The 23,865-nt window shown below is 46.5% G+C and overlaps 1 protein-coding gene across 3 annotated transcripts in view; it reads right to left on the bottom strand.

Moving 5' to 3' along the window:
* Positions 1–23,865, bottom strand: part of znf704 (zinc finger protein 704) — a 353,820-nt gene that overhangs the window by 108,796 nt on the left and 221,159 nt on the right. For all 3 annotated transcript variants that reach the window (XM_085993235.1, XM_085993237.1, XM_085993236.1), the window contains exons 3-5: positions 22,749–22,858; positions 11,199–11,428; positions 5,079–5,179 (exon numbers count right to left, since the gene is read on the bottom strand). In XM_085993235.1, the coding sequence (XP_085849361.1) occupies positions 5,079–5,179; positions 11,199–11,428; positions 22,749–22,858 (441 nt within the window). The remainder of the gene's footprint in view (positions 1–5,078; positions 5,180–11,198; positions 11,429–22,748; positions 22,859–23,865) is intronic.

A 23,865-nucleotide genomic window follows, 5' to 3' on the forward strand; every position in this document is an offset into this window, starting at 1 on the left:
TGCTTTAAACTTGTTAGAAAGCGCGTGAGAGTCTGTGTGAAAATGCCTGGCCTCCACAATTCCTCTTCTTTATAGTAAAGCCTGTACTAGTAACTCACCATATGAGAGATCGTGGGTATAACCTGCTTCCTATCAATGCATAACACAGTGGCCGCGATTTTGCCGGCACTGAGGGCGGGTCAGAGGTTAAATTCATTTTAATTGACGGTGTGTCCCGAACCCGCCGTCAACCCGCCTCCACGCAACTTTGCAAAGTGTCGGGTCTGGGAGTCCCGCTCAGACCCACCACCAAGCAGCGGGAGAGGCACTTAAGGCAGTTAACATGTTAACATAATCTTTATGGTTGTTTCAATACAGCTTCAAGTCTGAAACTGGAACTGATGTTTAATTTAATTGTATTTTAATTAATTTTGAACATGTTAACTGCCTACGTAATCCCTTTTTATAGGCTCTTCCCATTTTAGGACATTTTCAGCGTGTTCCACGCCGTGCGACAAACACGCCAGCTGATTGTACCGGGTTCAGCAACTATCTGACTTCTTGACAGCTGCTCCTGCAGCATAAAAGCAGACCTGTAACATGGCTGACTTTCAGGTGGCAGAACTTTGTGTTTTGAGGTGTTGGAACACTTTCTGCAGGTCTACTGAGCTTGTAAGTGGTGAAGCTGAGAGCCATATACACTGTGAAATCCTTGGAAAACCCTCTCCCACATTGACTGAGCACTTATAACTTCTATTCCTCAACTGAGATATATACCAGCGGAATGGGAACCATTTATACCCTCTCATCCTGGTCCTCAGAATCGGAGGAAGAGCAGCCGCGGCAGCAGCAGAACCAGGCACAACAGCAGGAGCATCAACCTCCTCCTCACCCACCTGATGCTGCACAGGGCAGAGGGTGTCAGCGCAGGGCTGCACCGCGCCGCAGGAGATACCCCCAACACATGGTTTACAGGCAGAGGATGAGCTTCCTCAACATGACTGAGCAGCAGTGCCAAAGGAGGCTGAGACTTTCGCGAGAGGTAGTTGCTGACATCTGCACAATGCTGCACTAACACCTGGAGCCCAGAGGAGCGGGTGGACTCTCCTTACCAGTGGCTGTCAAAGTCACCACCGCCCTCAATTTTTTTGCTTCAGGGTCCTTCCAGGGATCATCAGCAGACATCAGCGGCATCTCCCAGTCGGCCTCACACACTTTCATCACACAGGTTACCAATGCCCTCTTTGCAAAGGCAATTACATCCACTTCTCCACGGATGAAGCAAGTGTAACCGCATGTGTGATTGGCTTTGCAAATATGGCAGGCTTGCCAAGGGTGCAGTGCATCGTAGACTGCATACATGTGGCTATTAGGGCACTCCATCACAACCCAGCTGTATTTGTCAACCGCAAGGGCTTCCACTCCCTTAACGTCCAGCTGGTGTGTAACCACAGGAGGAACATTATGCATGTATGCGCCAAGTTCCCTGGCAGTTGCCATCACTCGTTCATCCTGCGGCAGTCTACTGTGCCTCAGCTGTTCAATCCGCCAACCCAACTTTCCAGATGGCTACTTGGAGACAGGGCTATCCCCTGATGACACTGATGAGGAGGTTAATGACACTGATGAGGAGGCCATCAAATGAAGCTGAGGAGCGCTACAATGCGAACCACATTTCCACCAGAGGCATCATCGAGCAAACCATCGGCTTGCTGAAGATGCGATTCAGATGCCTCGACAGATCAGGTGGAGCCCTACAGTACTCACCAGCCAGGGTCTCCAGAATCATTGTGGTCTGCTGTGCACTGCACAACATCACACAGCAGCGTGGCTTACCGCTGCCTGAGGAACAAATGGCTCAGTGCACAGCCTCCTCAGAGGAGGAGGAGGAGGAGGAAGACCTTGCGGATGCGGATGTGCCAGTTCCACCAGCACGCGAGCACACTGCTGGCCGTGAGGCAAGGGATGCACTAATCCATGCCAGATTCGCTTAAGTTTACGAAGCAAACACATGTGGCTGCCACCTTCTTAACACACCATACACCATCTGTACAATAAACTGTGGGTTCCTCTCATTCTCACCACCATCATTACAGATGAAAGGTGCCCTGACACCTCACTGTAACACTTCTGGGCACACATAGGCCAACTCTTTGAATGTTTGCCATCGCATTTCTTTATTACAATTGAAATGACGATGATAATCATCAATTTGTATGACATCAAAACACCCAAGTGACTACCCTTGTGACTATTTGTGTGTTAACTTTCTCTTACGCGTGCTTCTACGTGGTGCTTCCCCTGTGGCTTCAGCAGATGTGGAGGCACCTTGCTCACTTTCATGCTGCTCCTGCTTCGACACCTTTGGCGGGCATCCTCTGGGTTTGGGAGCCTGGGAGGGTTCGGCAACAGTCTGCTCCTCCTGCGGCTGTGCAGGGGCTGAGACGGCCATCTCAGTTGGGTGAGGAATCTGGGGCTCTGACCGAGGGCTCCACAGTGGCATGGGAGTGTGAATGCTTGGAGAGGAGCCCACACTTCCTTGTTGTCGACCACCAACCTCCCTCTCATGGGTTGCCCGCACTTCATAGCTAGCAAATAGCTGGAGGGCACCTTGCTGCACATCAGTGGGGCCATGAGGACCCGTCTCTGTACTATAGCAAAATACTGCAGATGCTGGAAATCCGAAATAACAACAGAAAATGCTGGAAAAACTCAGCAGGCCAGGCAACATCCGTGGAGAGAAATCAGAGTCGACGTTTCGGGTCTAACCCTTTATCAAAACTGGAAAGGAAATGAAATAGATCGAAAGGCAGGGCTGGGACAGAACAAAAGAAGTGAAGAGACATTAAGAGGTATTCAAAACGAGACGAGATGGTGATAGGACTAGTGGAGACAAAAGACGGCTCAGATTAGGTGTGAAATGTTCTGGCAGAATGAGAGACAGCTGCCATGTGGGAGAGAGAAAAAAAAGGAAAGGGGGGGGAAGGGAGAAACCAAAACAAAGGGGTGGATAAAAAATATAAGTAAAAATGTAATAGGGGCCGAGGTTATGATCTGAAATTGTTGAACTCGATATTGAGTCCGGAAGGCTGCAAAGTGCCTAATCGGAATATGAGGTACTGTTCCTCGAGTTTACGTTGAGCTTCCGTGGAACAATGCAAGAGGCCAAGGACGGTGAGGTCTCTGTACTGACAGTTCTCATAATGGGGACATCCATGTACCTCTGGTGTCTCTCCTCAATAGCTGCCCATCTATCCTCCATAGCAGACCATCTATTTAGAAGAGTCACCAAGCTCTGTTGAGTCTGGCGAGTTATGTCCTCCAAGGAGGTTGCCACCCTCTCCATGGTGGAACGTTCATGTGCCATTGCATCCACCATGGCATTGCTTATGTTTGAGATGGACTCCTCCATTCTCTGCACACTCGCAGTTACCATGGATGCAAAACCTGTCAGAGACTCCTGCACTTGTTGCTGAAGTTCCAGCACCACTCTCTTTCTGGATGGCCCCAGAGGCACAGGGTCCACATGCAGCTGAGCTGAGCTAGGAGTGCCCTGCGGCCTCCAACGAGGACTCTCCACTGCTGTCCCTGTCTCCACCATCTGCTGATGCTCACTTGTGAGCTGTGATACACCAGGTGACAACACTAATCTATCTCTCGAATGACTCTCTGAGGTGTGAGTCTCTGCGCTGGTGTTGGGTGTGCTTAATTCTGCTGACGCTGCGCCCTCAGAGGTTGCAGCTTCCTCTGAGGAGTCTTCCGGCTCTTCCTCCTGGACAGCGGGGAGGGGGGCTCTCGATGGTCCTGTGGGGGAGTAAAAGCATGAGTTAGACATGTGATATTATAACGTAGCAGGCACATCGAATTGTGCAGATGATCAGAACTCAATCTGTATGAACATCAGATGCCATATCAGTCACTCATGCAATCTAAATGAGAGGGTTGCAAATCTATTCTGTCACCAGCTTGCTCTACTGCGCCTGTCTCGCCGTCCCCCACTTCCATCGCCTCAGCACCTCCGACGGTGTCGAGAGCAGCCTCCTCAGCGGTGGTCAAGTGGGCAATGGAAGGTGGCCCTCCTCCTGTCCTGCCCCTCTCCCTCTTAGTGTGGGCTCTCTTTTCCTGCAATGAGGGACACAAGTGGAGTTTGAGTGAGAATGTTGGAGTGAGTGTAGAGAATCCATAGCATAGATGCTTTGAGGGAGACAAGGATGAAGTGAGGTGCCAATACCAAGGTCCCTCCCTGTGCGTTGTTAGTTGTTGGTATTGCATAACAGTGATAACGAGTGTGAGGAATGCATAGTAGAATGGTGCAGTGATTCTGTACAGAGAGAGAGGGATGGTTAAGGGTGCAAGGGATGTAAGGGTAAAGTGGGATGTGCAGGAGTAGGTTGACAATGCAGAGCGCTGGTGATGAGAGGAGATGGGGAGCAGATTGAAGGTAAGTGTGATGTTATACTCACTTTTGCTGAGTGTGGCAGGTCATTGAACCTTTTTCTGCACTGAACCCAGGTGCGACCACACAAAGACCTGGCGCTCACCTCCTCAGCAATTTGCAGCCAGGCTGCCTTAGTTTGCTGAGGAGGTTTCCTCCGTCCGTTTGAGGGGAACAGTACTTCTTGGCGCCCTCTCCCTCTCTCCACAAGAGCCTGGAGGGAGTCATCATCAAATCTGGGAGAAGCCTTTGGTCTTGAAGCAGTCATTTTAAATGTGCCACACCAAGAAGCAGCAGGAAAGGATGGATGAAAAACCACAGACGTCAGCAGAGGCGAGCAGCAGACCCGAACCCACTGATTGGGACGGGTAGCGTGGATGACGGGTTTAATCAGCCCACTTAAGCCAAAATCGTTATTTCTGAGTAGATTAAACCAGCAGCGGGACCGGAACCCGCCGAACATCGAACCCGACTCCAACCCGCCTCCACTCGGAAAATCGCAGGCCAGTGTGTCGGAACACCAGAAAATTGCATCATCTATTATTTTCACTACATCGAATGGACTAATCCCTTTTAAATATAATCAATAATGGTGGTATGAGAACTATCCTATGCTATAATCATCCACTAAAGCTAGGCTCCTTCCCTGTGACTTGCATCTTACCCCAAGTGGATGGTGCGAATATGTTTCTGGATCCCTGCAGAAGTGCTAAGCACCTTTCCACAATTCTTCCATAAACATTTGAACATAACTTTCATGGAGTTCTGTAAAATAAAAGATAATAGATTAAAAGTTTCCTGTGTCATTGAAAATCTGCTATCCTGGGATCTAACCTTATAGCAGACATGTAAAATTATTCAAATAAGTGGTGTATATGAGGGAGACAAAATGGGAAGTTTGCAAGGACTGAGGGGCCATGGGTGGGCTTTTGAGGAGGGAGGTGATAATTACGGTTTCTAACAGGAGGCGGACAGTACTCGAGAAGAGAGAACCATTTACAATGTCAACTAGCATGGGGGCCAGGAAGGGAAATTGGGTGGTCAGCAGTTTTGTGGGAACAGGGCCAAGGGAGCAACAGGTGGCGGGCGGCTCTTGGACAAGAGGAGTGATAGGAGAGAAACTAGAGAAAGATGTGGGTTTAGGGCTGGGGCAGAGTAGCTTGGGAGGGAAGTTTGGCTTGGTGTGCAAAGGGGATGGGCAAAGCAGCAGAAGGGGTGGCTTCAATCTTAGTGACAAAGAGGGCCATGAGCTCCATGCACTTACTGTTGGAGGTGAAGGTGGAGGGAGCAGTGGAGAGGGGTGTAAGGAGGTGGTTACCAGTGGAGGAAAGAAGCCGGGGAGACCATACCAAGGGGAATGTCCACGATGGGAGAGAGTAAAGGCTTTACTGGGGATAAGGGCATGAAAGGTGGAGGAGAGGGAGTGGTTAAGTAGATCGACAGGAGTACTGTGGCGAATGAAAGGTCAAAGACTGGTCAGTTGGCAGCTTGAAAGTGCAACTATAAATTACACGAGGGAGAGTCTTTTCCAGGGCAGACGCAGAAGGAAGAGAAATAGCGAAGGGAAAGTAATAGTCAAGGACAAGGATACTGGACCAGAAAATAGCAAATAACCATGATATAAAAAGAGATCTTTTAAATAGAAAGAAAAATTGGCAAACAGAACTATAGTTCAGCAATGGGGAAATATTTAAATAGGATATGGAAAGGATACAAATCAGGGATATTGAGTAAGGGAAAAAGGGTGTGTATCCAAAGGCTAGGGTTCCATGGCTGATTGGGGAGATTACATCAAAGGTATTTACCACTTATAAGGCAGACAATAAAAAAGAAAACCAGGATAAATGTAAAGGATTTTAAAAAAATCAAAAGCTGAAAAGTATGAGAGAAAATGAGCAAACAACATGAAGGACAATAATAGAGCTTTTTATAAGCACATTAGTAGCAAGAGAATAGCCAAGATTGGAGTAGAGCTGCTAAGAAATGAAGGAGGCAAGCTTGTAGTGGAGAATGAAAGAATGGCAGTTTCACTGAGGAGGTAGATAGTGGGATTGTAGAACCATCAGAGGTGGCTGTGGAACAGTTAATGGCAGTCTCTAGTCAAAGACAGATTTTTTAAAGGAAGTTAATCAAATTTCACATCGCCGAATCACTGGGATCTGATAGTTTACAATTAAGCATCCCGAGGGGAACGAGAGAAGAAAGAGCAATGGCTCTAACTGTACTTTTCCAAAATTCACTGGAATGGCAAATTGTGCCAGAGGACTGATGGGTGTCAAAACAAAAATAAGCCTGGGATTTACAGGCCAGTCAGTTTTACTTCAGTTGTTGGTAAACTGCGACAGGATGAAATCACTTAGCATTTGGAGAAACATTCATTAATCAGAGCCAGTCAGCACAAATTCCAAAAAATGCAACTCATGATTAATTTACCTAAGGGAATTCTTTGAAGAAATAACAGAGAGGATAGATAAACGGATTGCAATGGATGTGGTTTATATGAATTTACAAAAGGCATTTGATGAGATACCAATTAAAATTTCTAGGATTTCTGAGGGAGGTGGAGAGCAAAGCTGGACTTGCATTTGCAATAGTTGTTAAAAGGGAACCCTGTAAAGGTGATATTAAGAGCTTGATCTGGGACCCTCCTCAGATTTGGGAGTCTGAGGGGGGCCTGGCAATAAGCTGAAGACAGGCCTGAAAGTAATTATTATTTTTTTAATTTGCAGATTTTCTTGCATCTCTTCAGCAGCAGCCAGAAGGCTCCGAGGCTACCAACCAGACCCACAGCTGTAGCTATGCACCTTTCTCATTCCCAGTTTACCAGCACTAGACTCAGCCAGAGAGCTGGCCTATGCCAGGAGTGCCACTAGGCACCATGTTAATGGCTCAGGACAGGTGCAGTTGGGCCTGGACAGACGTAGTCCTCTTTGGGTTCGCTGAGTCATGCTGAGGTACTCTTCCATGGGTGCTGACAATATCTCACCCAAACAGTCATTTGTCCTCTGTGAGCCCAAACAGCAAGGCCCCAAAATTGATGGTGGATTATTCCAGCGGTGCAAGTATGGTGGAGTCACCCACCCTAGCCTTGGGCCAGAGACCCCTTCCCAAATCCCAGGGATGGGACCATTTGCATAGCCAGGGTGAGCTATTAGTGCCTTCAAGGGTACATCACAACCACTCTGCCTGAGGTCTCTTTAGACCCAACAGGGCCAAAGAGTAAACTTTTTGGTGTTCAGCTCTAAAAGGAGCCATTTTGCTTCCAGTCAAGATGATTGATCCCCTTCGTTACCTTGGTCTCGGTAAGGAATGGGGCTCTCGGCTGGCGTGAGTTCCACTGAAGCCTTTCGAGGGTGTAAAGGACAGAACCTCCCCGAGGGTAGCCCGGGAAATCCTCCAACATTCCCCCTTGATTTGACTATAGTACCCCACCGGAATTGAAAGGGCCACTCTGAACGGGGCAGAATCTTGGCAAAAGTGGAGTTTGCCTCAAGTTCCTGACCCTTGCCGTCTGGGACATAAATCAGGCTTTTCACCCTCGGCAGCACCAGGATTTCTAGGGCCTGAGTGTCAACAAGTCATTCAATTATCAGAAGCATCACAGTTAAGCCTAATTCTATCCTCACCCAACAAATCACACACAGGTGTTTTTCAGCGACTGAGTACAGAAACCTTGACAGATTTCCTGCCCTCCCCCCAGCCCCCCCACAACAGCCCGGGGAGTGAGATCAATTGTAGCACCCACAATGCTGTCTTGGCTATAAAAGAAAGAACTCATCAGAAACCAGTCTGTAAGTCTCAGTACCACAAAACATGGTTCAATTAAACATTGAGCCACTGGGGGAATCACAAGAAGCCATTTCTATCTTTCAACTCTCTACTCTCAGGTTTCCCTTCTGAAGGGTCTGGAATGACTTAGCTGAAGGTAGCTCTATAGGTCTAATTGCAATGTTCTCTCTGGATTTCCCAGTCGACGCACTGTCATCAGAGCCAACATCAGGCAGCAATTTGCTTCTCCGAACAGCTGGTCATGCAACAAAGTCTGAGCGTATTGTAGTGATTATGCTGGGTTGTCAATTTAAAACATTTTACTTCAGGTGATCAGCAAAAGCATGAGGTTTGGCAACTGAAAACTGAACAACAATGTGCATTTATTGAGCATCTTTAACATAGAAAGCCACTTAAAAGAGGCATAAGGAAAAAAATGGATGCCAAGACAAAGAAGGAGTGACCAAAAGCTTGGTCAAAGAGTTGAGTTTTAGGGAGGGCCTCAAAGGAGGAGAGGGAGGTGGAGAGGTGTTTAGGGAGGGAATTCCAAAAAATGAACCGTGGTAGGTTGAAGGCGCAGCTGCCAATGGTGGAGCAAAGAAAATGGATACACAATAGGTTGGAGTCAGAGAAACGGAGATTCGGGTAGGGTTGTAGGACTGCAGGAGGGGCAAGATCATGAAGGAATTTAAACACAAGGGTAAGAATTTTAAATTAAAGGCTTTGGGGAATTGGGAGCCAATGCAGGTCAGGAGTGTAATGATATCAGCAAATAGTGATGGTATTTGCCTGTTTGATTATGATGCCTTACCAGAAGGTAGGCGCTGACCTATTCGTATGTCAAGGGAAGGACTATCTTGTAGTCACAGACTATTACTCCCTGTATCCAGAGGTTTGTAGACTGTACACCACCACTGCAGATGCTGTGATAACATGTATGAAAGCCATATTCTCCAGACATAGCGTGGCAAGCGAGGTCTTCACAGACAACGGACCCCAGTTTTACAATGCAAGTTTCCGACACTTTGCCAAAGAGTGGGACTTTGTCCACACAACGTCAAGTCCTCACTTTCCATAGTCCAATGGACTAGTGGAAAAATCGGTCCAGACAGTGAAAAGACTGATGTACAAGTCAAAAGACTGATACTGTTGAACAACCTGATCACAAGCAGGTCAAAAGACTGATACTGTTGAACAACCTGATCACACAGCTGAGAAACCATCATCTGAGGCAACAACTCAGATTCAAGGACAATCAATCAGAAAATCCTCAAGACGCGTGAAGCCTCCTGAGAGACTCATTGAGCAAATTTAAGGACTCTTGTTATGGAAGGAAGTAATGTTATCTTATTCTCTCTTCAAGTTCTAGTGTATTTACATATTTCATGTGAACACACAAAGCAAGGTTAAAAAACCTTGATAATGATAATGACAATGTAAGTTCATTAAGTGTTACAGTTAAAATGCAGAGTAATACAAAGAAAACGTGTTGTTAGATAAAAGTAAAATACTTTTGTTTTAAGAAAGGGAGATGTAATGATATCAGCCAATAGTGATGGTATTTGCCTGTTTGATTATGATGCCTTACCAGCATATTTGCCTGTTTGATTATTTATGCCTTACCAGCAGAGGGCATGTGAGAGAGACAGTTTAGTTTTAGTTTGGTTTTAGATGGATCTCTAAGATGGTGTCTCCTGTAATGCTGTTAACCTAGATGAACAAACTTTAGATTAAAAGACATTCTCGTTCATGAATGTGTCGTCATTGAACCCACATAGAAATCAATACAAGGAGGACAGGGGTAATTGGCATGGGTGATTTGGTGCAGGATAGGATACGGGCAACAGAGCTTTGAATAAGCGCAAGTTTACAGAGGGTGGAGAATGGGAGTCCTTCCAGGAGAGTATTAGAATAGTTGAGTCTGGAGATGACACGGTTTTGGATGAGGATTTCATTGGCATATGGGCTGAGGTAGGGGTGAAGGCAAGTTGAGGGATGTTATAGAGGTGGTAGTAGGTGGTCTTTGTGATGGAGAGGGTATGAGTTCAGGTTGGGTTTGAATAGGACGCCAAGGTAGCAAACAGTCTGGTTCAACCTGAGACAGTGGCCGGAAGGGGCATGGGTCTAGACACCTCAATTTTAATCATCTCCATCAAATTACCTTTTAATCTCCTGTTTTAATGAAAACAGCCCCAATTTTTCTAGTCTTTCTTTGTATTTCTATTTTCACACACCAGGCAGCATCCTAATGAATATGTACTGTTATGCTCTCTATTGTCTCAACATCCTTCCTATAGTGTGGAGCCCAAAACTGCAACTGTGATCTTACTATGGTTTTATTTAGATTGACCATTATACCTCTTGCCACAAAACTGAGTATTCCATTAGCTTTTTTATGGTCTTATCCACTTGAGGTGCTGCTTTTAACATCTTCTGAACCTAAATTCCCAAATCCCTCTGCTTTTCCAGTCATTTTTTAAACTAAAATGTACCACCTACATTTACTAAGATTGAATTTCATCTGCCACACCCCCACCGCCACTCCCACCGCCCATTCTACCTGCATGTAGATGATGAAGAGGAGGAAGTCAAGGATAGATCCTTGGAGGCCTCCCAAAGTGATGGTGTAGGGATAGGAAACTAACCCATTAGTAAAGGCCAGTCCTGCTGATTAGGACAATGGAAGAGAGGCTCTGGAGGACAACAGTGTAGTTGACTGTGTCCAAGGCTGCAGTGGTTGAGGAAGACAAGGATGATAATGCATAACAGTTACAGTCACATAGAATGTCATTCGCGACTTTCGTTTGGACAGTTTCAGTAACATGGGAGGGGCAGAGATCTGATTGGAAAGATTCAAACAGAAAGTTATGGGAGAGACAGGCACAGATTCGGGAGCAACCGTTCAAATATTTTGGAAAGAAAAGGGAGGTTGGAGATTAGGTGGTAGTTTGCAAGGACAGAGGCAGATGAGTGAGAGGTAGAACTGGGAACTGCATCTGGGGCAACTTAAACATACCTTTCTTTTCCTCGGTATGGGTTCATCAAACAACAAGTTACTGGATTCTGCTTCGTCGATGCTGTCATCTGGCTGGATAGCTGCACGGAAAGGTTTGAAGCTGTCGGCTGATAAGGGTGGTGATGGGGTCGATGGATTTGACTGATCACTTGGGGCACCCCAGCTCCAGGTGCCACTGCTGCTGTAGCTCGATGACATGTTAGCTCCCTCCTTCCAAGAACCGTTTTGATCTGTTACACAAAATGCAGCAGAAATTCTCATTCAACAGGTGCATCATTTGTAACATACAGTACATTGCATAACCTCCAGTAATGTTGTGACCTATGTCACAATGGAGTAGATTTTCACCTGGACGGTAAAGTGCCTATGCCGATCGCCTGCCCGTTATAGAACATGCCTGGTTTTCATTTTCTTTCCACCCCCTCCCACTCTGGTCCTCTGCCCCTGCTCCTCGTCTTCTCCTCCTCACCCCACTGTGAAAGGTGGCCCATTGCACCCCCTACCCACCGAGAAGAAAATTAATCCAATCCCATGTGTCCCACCTCTTTTTGCCACCTCCCCACTGCGCCCCCCCGCCCACCCCCTCGGTTGTTCCCTCTTATTCTCCTCTCCAGTCTCCCTTTCTCCATCCACCTTTCTCCGTTACTTCTCCACTCCCCATCGCCCCTTCTCCCCCTCCCATATGCTTCCTCTCTCTTCCTCTGACACCCTCCCCTGCTTGGGTCCAGTTATCCTCCGCCTCCTAACCCTGCTTGACCTGATCACAGCACTTGGTCTTGACTCACTGTGTTCAATGCCATGCATAGACCAGTATATTTTAATTATCACGATGGATCTCACCTTCGGGACCTGGGTTTGAATCCATCCCAGATGGTTGGGAAAAAGATTCCTATTTCTGCTGCTTGACCCTTATATGTTGTAAGGGTGCCACATGAAATGTATTTGGGAGCGCCAATTCCATTCCCAATGGATGTGGGCCCACAGCACAAAACTCCCCTTGATTTTGCATTAAATTGGTAATCTCACACAGTGTGTTAAATATAAAAGGTGACATTGGTCCAATACAGTGTGCTCTTCTAAGGTTTGAGAGTGAAAGCACATTTTCAGGGTATAGTAGAGAGTTTAATTATACTTGACCTGGGGGTGCTTGATGCAGATTCAGTACATTTCCTAGTACTAACATCCATATATCCATAACCTTGATAGGCACAAAACTTTGTTCAATTTGGCAGTAAATTAGAAAATGTATATATTTTTTATACATTTAAAGACATGAGGGGCGATTTTCCCATTGGAGGCGGGTTTCGGTTTGGGTGGGTTCCAAACCCGCCTCCACTGTCAGGTGGGAAAAATTTGCGATTTTCCCCTAATTGACCAGTTGATTTCAGAGGTGTGGGTTCCCCTGGGCCAATTAGTGTTTTGGGTCTGAAACTCGCCTCTGCTGATGTCACTTATCCAGCTTCATTTAAGGGCTGCTTGCTGCCTTGGCTCTTCCACTGGTTTTTGGTTGATGCTGCACCACCTCCAAACTTTTATCTCCTTGAAGAATGGCTCCAAGGCAAGGGCCTCCCCGAGGTTCTTGGATGAGGTGCTGGGTATCCTGGTTGAGGGGGCGAGAGCCAGCAGGGAGGTGCTCTTCCCCTCATCTGGGAGGAAGAGGCCTCCCATGGGAACCAAGGCTGTGTGGGTCCAGCTGGCAAGGGATATAACCTCCAGATCGGTGTGCAGCAGAACATGGCTGCAGTGCTGTAAAAGATTCAATGACCTTGTAAGATCAGGCAAAGTGAGTATACCTTCAGCTTGACCCTCCTTCTGCTCCCCTTCTCCTCTCATCACCAGCACTCTGCATTGTCAACCTCCTCCTCCACATCCCACTTTACCCTTAAAACCCTTGCACCCTTCACCATCCCTCTCACTGAACCCAATCACTTCACTATTCGACTATGCTGCCCTCACACTCCCTTTCAATGTTATGCAATGACAACAACTACCAACGCACAGGGAGGGCCCTTGGACATGGAACCTCACTCCATCTTTGTCTCCTTCTAAGCATCTATGCTCTGGACTCTCTACACTCGCTCCATCATTCTCACTCCAACTCCACTTGTCTCCCTCACTGCAGGAGGAGAGCCCACAATAGAAGGGAAAGAGCGAAGACAGGAGGAGGGCCACCTTCCCCAGCCATTCTCACCCAGGCTGAAAAGGCGGCCCTGGACATCGCCGGCGCAGAGGTGGGGGACGGACAGACGGGCAATGCAGACCAAGCTGGTGACAGAATAGTTTTGCGTCTCTCTCATTTACACTGCTTGAGTGACTGAAATGGCTGCTGGTGTACATTATTAGAATGCCACTTGAGCATCTGCACTATTGCATGTGCATGCCACACTTCCGTCAAATGTCTAACTCATGCCTTTACTCCCCCACAGGACCATCCACACAGCCCCCACTCCACTGTCGACGAGGAAGAGACTGAGCAGCAAGACTCCTCAGGGGAACCTGCAGCCTCTGAGGACACAGCGTCAGTAGATGTAAGCGCACCCAGCACCAGCGCAGATACGCACACCTCGGTGGGACCTTTGGGACATAGAGTAGTGTTGTCACATGTGTATCACATCTCACAGGTGAGCATCAGCAGGTGGTGGAGACAGGGACAGCAGTGGAGAGTCCTCGCCGGAGGTTGCAGGACTCTCCTAGCATTGCTCCACTGCAGGTGGACCCTGTGCCTCTGGGTCCATCCAGAAGGAGAGCGGTGCTGGAACTCCAGGAGCAGGTGCAGGAGTTTCTGACAGGTTTTGTCTCCAGGGTCACTGCGAGTGTGGAGAGGATGGAGGAGTCCAACTCTAACATGAGCAGTGCCGTTGTGGAGGCAATGGCGCATCAACGCACCACCACGGAAAGGATGGCAACCTCCGTGGAAAGGCTGGCTACAGCCATGGAGGAAATAAGTCGCCAGAGTCAGGAAAACATGCTGAATGTTCAGAATAGATTTGACATCTCTGGAGGAGCGATAGGCAGCTATTGAGCAGAAAAACCAGAGCTTCATGGAAGTCTTTTTGAGTGGGACTGCCATTGCAGATACGGGTCCCCATGGCCCCCCTGATGTGCAGCAAGGTGCTCTCAAGCCACTTGCAAGCGCTGAGGTGTGCTGACACTTGCAAAGCTAAGTTGTTCTCATTTATGCAAACATTTGTAAGTAAATCAAAAGCAATATGAAAAAAATTAAAATGTCCTGCTATTATTTATACCAAGTGGCTGGTCAATTTTACTGATTCACGTGGGTGTAGTATTGTATTGTCACAGTTGGCTGCACCATATCTGAAGATCTGAAGCTTACTTCTATGTAAGTGCTCTTTCTCTCCCTCTCCATTTAACAAATACAAAGAATAGTTATAATTTAAAACTGTAGCATTGATCCTATAAATAATTGACAAATCTATCCTGAAAATGCTTCTGCCACCACAGCAATATATTAATTAGTGTATTCGTGTTTCAGCAAAGCTGCTAGTAGCCAATTATGAGTAGCCAGAAATGTCTGTGAAGATTGTATCATTTATTAATTTGCACTAGACTGTGTTTTCAGGGCAAGGAATTTCCAAATTGTATGTGAAAATTTCTCTGAATACAAATACAACTGGAAAACAAAGTAATCCACAGAGATCAGATAGAGAGAATGGTAGAAAGGTAGACGGAGACATTAAATGAGAGTACGTTTCTGTGTGTTAAAATAGCCCATAAACAGAATGTAGGTATGTCAATGTGTCCTATTTAACAGAATGAAAATGTTGTGTAAGAGATGCTGCCAGTGCCCGGGACCCTACATAAGGAGTGTGTGAAAAATCAGACACCGACCCTGTGTCTCCCCTGCACACAAGCAGAACTTCATGATGTTAATTTTGTCAGGCGAGGCTCTGCGTAAGATATCTGTCCTCTAACTAGCAGGTGTCAAGCTTGAAAAATGATAACAATGTCATAAATACATGCATTAATCTCTCTCCACAGAATATTTAGTATTATATAACAATTCTGTAGCAGGCACATTCCCTTTCAGTGGGCTCTGTTTGCATAGCAATTAATATGAGAACATCATGACCGCACACACTTAAGCAGTTAAGTGTGTTAAGTATTTAACTGGAATGTACTATTGCAACAAACTGAAAACACTATTCCAACTGTCACAGGCCCTTCAACCTCTTTACTACAACTCGCCAGTTTGAGAAGCTTCTTTCTACCACTACCCTTTGCTGTCTCCAACCATCACTCCACCCATGTGGCCACATTCACCTTAATTCTGTGTGCCATTATCTTTGCCCTAAGTCTCTTAATCGGTACCTTATCAAATGCTTTTTGAAAATCCATTGAAATCATACTTACTGATTTTTTCTTTATCCAACTTCTCATTATCTCATTGCTATTTATGGAACCTTGCTGTGTGCAAATTATATTTCCTACATTACAACAGTGACTACACTTCAAAAGTACTTAATTGGCTGTAAAGCGCTTTGGGACATCCTGAGGTTGTGAAAGGTGCTACGTAAATACAAGTTCTTTTTCTATATATCCCAGGCACTTGGGTGACAAAGAGCTGACATGGTGGACTGCCATTGCAGCAGCTGCCAGCACACTGAGCATTGTTGGTCACATACCAGCTGCACTTTTAATGAATGTAAGCCTTTACAGTTCAAATATTTTATGGTACGGACTGATGGGGTCCAGATGGCTTCGAGTAGGATCTATGACCCCATGCACCTTAGGGAAGCCAGTCACATGGAAGAAATTAAGAGAACTGTCATTCTGCTGCCAGGACCACATTCTGAAATTGACAAACTGAGCAGCCTTGCTAAACAAGGCATCAGTGGCCTGGTGGATGCAGGTATGAACTGTAAAATGGCTGCTGTTGGTCATCTTGTTGCAGCCTGTGAAGAACTAGTGGTGAAAAAGTTCATGGTTATTACAACTTTAACAGGCACTGTCCATGTGGTCCAAATGATGGAAGTTGGTTGCATCAAGGTCTGGCAAGGAGACAAAGCCTGCCTTGGGCTTCTCTGGTAACGCGCAGCCTTCTCATGCAAATCTCCTTGCTTAGGTCCAGGAAGGAGTGCCGGGTATCAGGAAGAGGACCTCAACCTCCACCAGTGATGACATATAAGCCTGACCTCGTGTTCCTTCTCCACCTTCTCTTCCACCTCTACACAAATCTGTATTTTCACTGAACAACTTACAGCTCCATTCACAACTCCTCCAATAATGGAGCAGCCTACGCCAGTCTACAGCAGCACCTGGACAGCATCCAGGCTTGGACTGACAAATGACAATGTTTGAGCTACATAAGAATCAAGCAATGATCAGCAGAAACATGAAAAGGCCCAACCACTTCCCCTGATCTTCAATGGCCCCTATCCTCAACATCTTGGGGAGTCACCACTGACCAGTCATAGCAACTCTGTGGCTACAAGAGCAGGGCAAATGCTGGGTACTCTGCGGTGAGTGGCTTACCTGCTATTCGTTCACCATTTACAAGCCTCAAGTCAGGAGTGTGATGGAATATTCACTACTTGCCTGGATGGGTGAACAGGACCAAGCGGTCCACTTAACAGGCGCTCCTGACACAAACTCAATATCTATCCGCTCCACTACCGACGCACTGTGGCTGCAGCATCACCTATCTACATGATACACTGCAGCAACTTATCTTGCTTACACTGATAGCACCTCCCAGCTTTTCAGACTCTACCACTGAGAAGAACAAGAGCAGCAATGGCTTGGGAACACCATTACCTGCAAATTCCCTCCACCCTATTGTAGCTGGGTCAAAATCGTGGATTTTCCTACCTAATGAAGTTGTGGGAGCACCATCAGCATTAGGAATACGCAGTTCGAAAAGAAGGCCCACCACCACTGCCTGAGGGCAACAAGGGATGTGTAGTGTATGTAACCTGTACCACCTTAAGAGACTACCTTAAGGTGATGGACTACTTTCTGATGGCTCCTGTATATTGTAGTACCGGTGGTGACCACACCGGTATATAAAAACCCTGTGGAGCAAAGTGTATTTCAGTTCAGCCCTGACCCTCAGTTACTAAAGACCTGTTTAAGTATTCTGTTGTCTGTGTCCAGTTATTCAGCATAACTACATTTAAAAGCACAGACTCAACAGTGGCGACGAGTCTGGTCGTACCTAGCGGCAGTTTTGCATCCAAGGAAGCTTTGTCCTCAGAACGGGCGTCGAAAAGGGGCATCTGCCCTCAACATCCTGCTGAGCACTGCATCGCACGGGAGGCCATCGGGAACCCGGGTTGGTTTGCTGGCCACGAAGTCCACCATCGACGACAGGCAGTGATCATCCCTTCTACGACAGCGGCGGGTAAGCCCGATCGAGCGGCACGGAGGGGAAGTCGGCCGAGTTGTCAGTGGGAGAAGGGGAGGGAAAACGAAGAAAAGGGCGGAGAACACGACCGCAGCCGGTGTCAGGGGCCGGACTGCAATCGGGGCAGAGACGCGCAGCAGCCAGGGAAGCGTTGATGTCCACGAGGACCGCGGGAGCGGCGGAGAATAAGAGCAGCAGCGTCGGGGAAATAAAGGACCGCTGGGAGGCGACAACGGCAACAGCGCGGTAATCGCCATTTTAGTCGGCGGGGGAAGAAGACAAGCGCGGGAAAAGCCGCCAAGCGCGGGAAGCCGCCATTTTGAAAAATAAAATAAAATAAAGGAAACTCAACAAGGATGCCAAAAACGGGTAACATCACTGCTTTTGATAGCGATGTAGAAGATTGGGCCACTTAAGTGGAACGCGTTGAAGTTTACTGTACAGCGAATGAGGTACCGGTGGATAAGAAAGCACTAACCCTATTAAACTCGATGGGTGCGAAGACGTATGGGTTATTAAGGCGCCTTGTAACACCAGATAAACCGGTAGGAAAGAGTTTCGCGGATATTGTTACTATCCTGCAAGAGCATTTAAACCCCACGCCGCTGCTGATAGCGGAACGATTTAAATTTTACAAAAGAATTCAGCTTAAAGAGGAAAGCAATGCTGAATTCTTAATCGAACTGCGCAAGTTATCAAAGTACTGTCAGTTCGGTACAGGACTAGCAGACACTCTGAGAGATAAGTTTGTGTGTGGGCTACTAAAGGAAGGAACCCAGAAGCGACTGCTAGAGGAAAAGGATCTTACGGTGGACAAAGCTTTCAGCATTGCAGCATCGCACGAGGCAGCAGCACGAGGCACTGCAGAAATGCAGCAAAGGCCATCGGAATTCAGCACCAATGAAATGGCATTGGGCGCAGTAAAGTGCTATCGTTGCGGAAGGACAACGCATGACCAGAACCAGTGCTGGTTCAAAGATAAAGAATGCAGGCAATGTGGCAAACTTGGTCACATAGCGAGAGTATGCCGGTCAGGAAAGAAGACCAGCAACAAAAAGTCGCCGCAGGAGAAGTACAAAAAAGTACACAAGGTGACAGAGAACAGTTCGGATGAACAGAAGACGGATTCAGACTCCAGCAGTAAGGAACTGGGTTGTCTAAAAATACATAATGTGGGTAACACAGCAGACCACCAAACTATCTGGGTCATGCTTCGGATAGCAGGAGTCCAAGTGAAGATGGAATTGGACACTGGATCGGCATTGACGGTCATGAATAAGCAAGATTACAAAAGGTTATTCTCACACATTCCCCTGAGGGATACGGAGATTGTATTGAAAACATACACGGAGCAAAGAGTATACCCCATCGGAAAGATAAAGGTAAAGGTGGTCTACAATGGTAAAGAAAGTCAGGGAATGGACTTGTATGTGTTACCTGAGGGAGGTCCGCCACTACTGGGACGGGAATGGATCCGGAGAATAAATATGGACTGGCATTCCTTACAAGCACTAACTGTAGATTCCTGTAAAGAGGACGACGTCAAACCTAAACGACTGTCCAAAATATTGGACGATGCTAAGGAGGTGTTCCAACAGGGACTGGGAACACTGAAAGGAATTACGGCAAACATCAAGGTTGAAGAACATGCAAACCCAAAATTTTTCAAAGCCAAACCGGTACCTTATGCGATACGACCTGCTGTGGAAGCAGAGCTGCAAGGGCTAGAACGTTCAGGAGTACTGTCAAAGGTGGACTGGAGCGAATGGGCCACACCCATTGTTCCCGTCATGAAGTGTTCGTTGAGCAACAAGCCGGGGGAACCTGGGAAGGTTCGCATCTGTGGCGATTTCAAGATCACTGTTAATCCGGTTCTTCACACGGTGCAATATCCGCTTCCGCGGATTGAGGATATCTTCGCTTCACTGTCTGGCGGGAAACACTTCACCAAGATAGACCTGGCGCAGGCGTACCTACAGATGGAAGTTGATGAAGCGTCACGCCAGTATCTCACGATCAACACACATAAGGGCTTATATCGGTATAATAGACTGGTTTTTGGAGTGGCATCGGCTCCAGCGATTTGGCAAAGGGCCATGGAGCAGGTATTACAGGGAATTCCAGGCACACAATGCTACCTGGACGACATTCTGATTACAGGAGATGATGATAAGGAACACCTCGCGAATTTGGAGCAGGTGCTCACCAGATTGAAAGAATATGGACTCAGAGTTAATCGCCAGAAATGTGAGTTCTTTCAGAAGCGAATCTCGTACTGCGGTCACGTCATTGACCAGGAGGGGCTTCATAAGTCACCTGACAAGATCGAAGCTGTTGTGAAAGCTCCCGCTCCGGAAAATGTATCCCAGTTGAGGTCGTTCCTTGGGTTGATTAACTATTACCACAAGTTTCTTCCAAATTTATCCACGGTGTTACACCCGCTGAACACTCTTTTGCAAATGGGAATACCATGGAAGTGGAGCGAGGACTGTAAGCGGGCTTTTCAAAAAAGCAAGGCACTGATCACCTCTAAGGAAGTGTTGGCTCACTTTAACCCAACGCTGCCTATTCGTTTAGCTTGTGATGCTTCTCCATATGCTATCGGGGCAGTGCTCTCACATAAGTTGCCAAATGGCTTGGAAAGGCCAGTCGCGTTCGCATCCAGATCATTGACCTCCGCAGAGCGCAACTATGCTCAGATAGATAGGGAGGCTCTCAGCCTCGTGTGGGGAGTTAAGAAATTTAACCATTACCTGCAAGGCCAAAGGTTTACGCTGCTGACAGATCACCAGCCGTTGGTTTCCATTTTTAACCCTAAGAAGGGTGTTCCGGTTATGACGGCGCAGAGGCTTCAGAGATGGTCCCTTTTCCTTGGGGCACATCAATATGATATCGAATTCAAAGGTACAAAGCAACATGGTAATGCTGATGGGCTGTCGCGCCTGCCACTACCTACAGCGGAAGAGGCACCGGTAGTTGACCCTGTCGAGATATTTCACTCGACCATCATCGAATGCTTACCAGTCACCAATGCGAGTATTGAGAGAGAGACCCGAAACGACCCGACACTGTCTCGGGTCTACGATTTGACAGTGAAGGGGTGGCCAGCACATGGCGAACCACTGTTACCTGCATTCTCAGCCAGACGAGAACAGCTGTCCGTCTGTCAAGGAACATTGATGTATGGGACAAGGGTGATTATTCCTCCTAAATTAAGGGAGAGAGTTCTGAAGGAACTGCATGAAGGTCATCTGGGGGGAGTCAAGATGAAAGGCCTTGCTAGGGCTTATGTGTGGTAGCCAGGTATCGACAAACAAATAGAGGATCTGACTAAAAGCTGCCCAGGGTGCCAAAAAGTTCAAAACGCACCTCCAATTGCACCGCTGCATCCGTGGGAATGGCATTCAACCCCATGGCAACGTGTGCATATCGACTTTGCAGGTCTATTCATGGATTCCATGTTTTTGATAGCGGTAGACGCACATTCTAAATGGCCAGAAGTGATTAAGATGTCGACCACTACCTCTGAAAAGACGATCGCAGTTCTAAGAACCATATTTGCAAGGAATGGGTTGCCGGAACAAATATGTTCAGACAACGGACCACAGTTCGTGTCAGAAGAATTCCAGAAATTCATGAAAAAGAATGGGGTGAAACACTATACATCTGCCCCATATCATCCGGCTACCAATGGGTTGGCCGAGAGATTTGTACAAACGTTCAAAAAGGCGATAAAGGCCATGAGCGAAGACCATATTCCACTACAACACAAGGTGGACAATTTCCTGATGGCATATCGAAACGCCACGCATGCAGTGACAAATCAAAGCCCTGCCATAATGTTCTATAACAGGAGGTTGCGGTCCCGGTTGGATTTGTTAAAACCCAATGTGCGTAGGGAAGTCGAAAACAAACAATTCCAGCACGTAAATAATAAGGCCACTCGGAGTTTCGAAATAGGACAACCAGTGTTGGCCAGGGACTATAGGAATGATAAATGGCAATCCGGAACAATTCGTGCCCGACAAGGACCCTTGATGTACACGGTAGACGTTGGTGAGAACGTAATACGACGTCATGCTGACCAACTTGTGGAATCGAGAACAAGGGTCGACCCCATGTCTACGGCAGAGACACCAGTTGAAGAAGTTATTGAGCCTGCAGCATCTACCTCAGACTCGAACGTACATGATGATGTTCAATCCATAAGAGATCAAATGGATGAGTCACCCCAGCAAAGAGAACCAGAGACCCCTGAAAGGCGTTATCCGGCCCAGATCAGGAGGCCTCCTCAGAGACTGAATCTTTGAACAGTTTTGTATGAAAGTTGTATATATGTTATCCATGTTATGTTTAAATTGGGGTGTACACTGTTAAGCTAAAAGGGGAGGAATTGTAGTGTATGTAACCTGTACCACCTTAAGAGACTACCTTAAGGTGATGGACTACTTTCTGATGGCTCCTGTATATTGTAGTACTGGTGGTGACCACACCAGTATATAAAAACCCTGTGGAGCAAAGTGTATTTCAGTTCAGCCCTGACCCTCAGTTACTAAAGACCTGTTTAAGTATTCTGTTGTCTGTGTCCAGTTATTCAGCATAACTACATTTAAAAGCACAGACTCAACAGGATGAGCAATAAATGTAGCCTTGACAGCATCAGTCACATCCCAAGGACATAAAAACAGGAATGCACAGGGAAATGGGGCTGAGTAAATAACTCTTTTTCAGAGAGCTACTACACACATGATGGGCCAAATGGTCTCCTCCTGTGATGTAAAATTATATAATTCTATGAATGGGAGCTCAATCCTCTAAACACTGCACACAATGCCTTCTAAAAACCTCACTTGATGAAAGGAGGAGATACCCAGACACTCAGGCGTAGTAGTCAGTGCGCCAAATTTCCTGTTCATTAATTTTAATCACTGAAAAATTGAGGGCATTGCAAGTCCTTAACATCCATGCCCAAATCTTCGATCTACAGTCCCATCAAGTGAAGCTCTACACAGGAAGCAGAAGCTCGCAAAATTCACCCTCAAATCTCTTTAAATGTGCAATGTAAAAACTGTTACTTTAGAACTATAGTTAGAAGTCACAAATTGAATTTGGTTTTACTAAAGTAGTCCTATGGTAAATGAATTATACTGGGGACAAAGTAACGTCATGTAACTTTAACAACTTACCTGCTACACGGACAGCAGAGGGAGGGCTGCGGACCAGTGGACTGGTGGACAGGCTAGTCAGGACCATAGCTGCTGTTACTTTGTCCATCTCCCCTTCCTCAGGAAACTTCCTGCATCAACAAATAAAGAGATAGAATCAGCAATTTCTGCCAGCTTGTACAAAGAGCTGTATATCTGAGGGACCAAGAAGTGCAGTGTAGCAAAGGGTTTAAAAAAAAGCTGTGGCTGTTGTGGAAATATTATCAGTAAAATTCAATAAAATCATTGAAGCGCAATACAAAAATGTAATCATATAATGGGTCAAATCTTCCTATAAAATAACTGTGTTAACAAAGCATGCCGTTACTAATCCACAAATCGGCCAGCAAGTTCAGGGGATGAAGAGATACGCCAATTGACTTTGCTGGTCAATTTATGCCGCACCGCCGTCTGCCTCACGTAAAGGGTATCTCGCCCTTAGGCTCCCCGTTATTTTTAAGAAGTTGCTGGATTTGCACCTTAATTGCCTATTAAACTCACCGCAGAAAGTATGGGCTTATAATTAACAGCGTAAGCACCCTTTTAATGACATGATAATTGTTAATGCGCTGCTAATCAATCTCTCTGACCCAGAAAGGGAACAATTTAAACCGTTCAGTCTCATTCCTACATGTAGTAAATAGTTATTAGAGATTTTAAAAATTTCACATTTCAAATTTTTACATTTTTTTACTTTGCTTTTCTATCTCTTTTCTTTCTCTCTTAATCCAACCTTTCTTTCCCTCTCTTTCTATACCTTTGACTCTAATTCATTCTCCTCCGTCATTCCTCTGTTTCTTTCTCAATCGTTAAATCTCATTGGTTACTGTTGGTCCCGCCATTTAATGAAGTCCCAGATACCCGTTGCCCTCACCCTTGTTGGATGCTTTTGGAACACTTTGCGCAAAGAGGATGTTGGGTATCTACTGGGAGGGCAGATACACAGAATATGCAAAACAATGTTTTTGTCTTTAGCTCTCTTGTTCCAATGTTTTACGGACCAGGAGCACACATCAGGATTTTCTGTCCATTCAATTTAAAATTGGAGTAGGCATGTGCACAAATCCCTGGCATGTAGTCCCTGTTCACAAAGGTGTGC

This window comes from Somniosus microcephalus, chromosome 7 (genome assembly GCF_052327205.1).
Source record: "Somniosus microcephalus isolate GS21.2 chromosome 7, FLI_Smic_1.0, whole genome shotgun sequence".
Taxonomy (NCBI): Eukaryota; Metazoa; Chordata; class Chondrichthyes; order Squaliformes; family Somniosidae; genus Somniosus; species Somniosus microcephalus.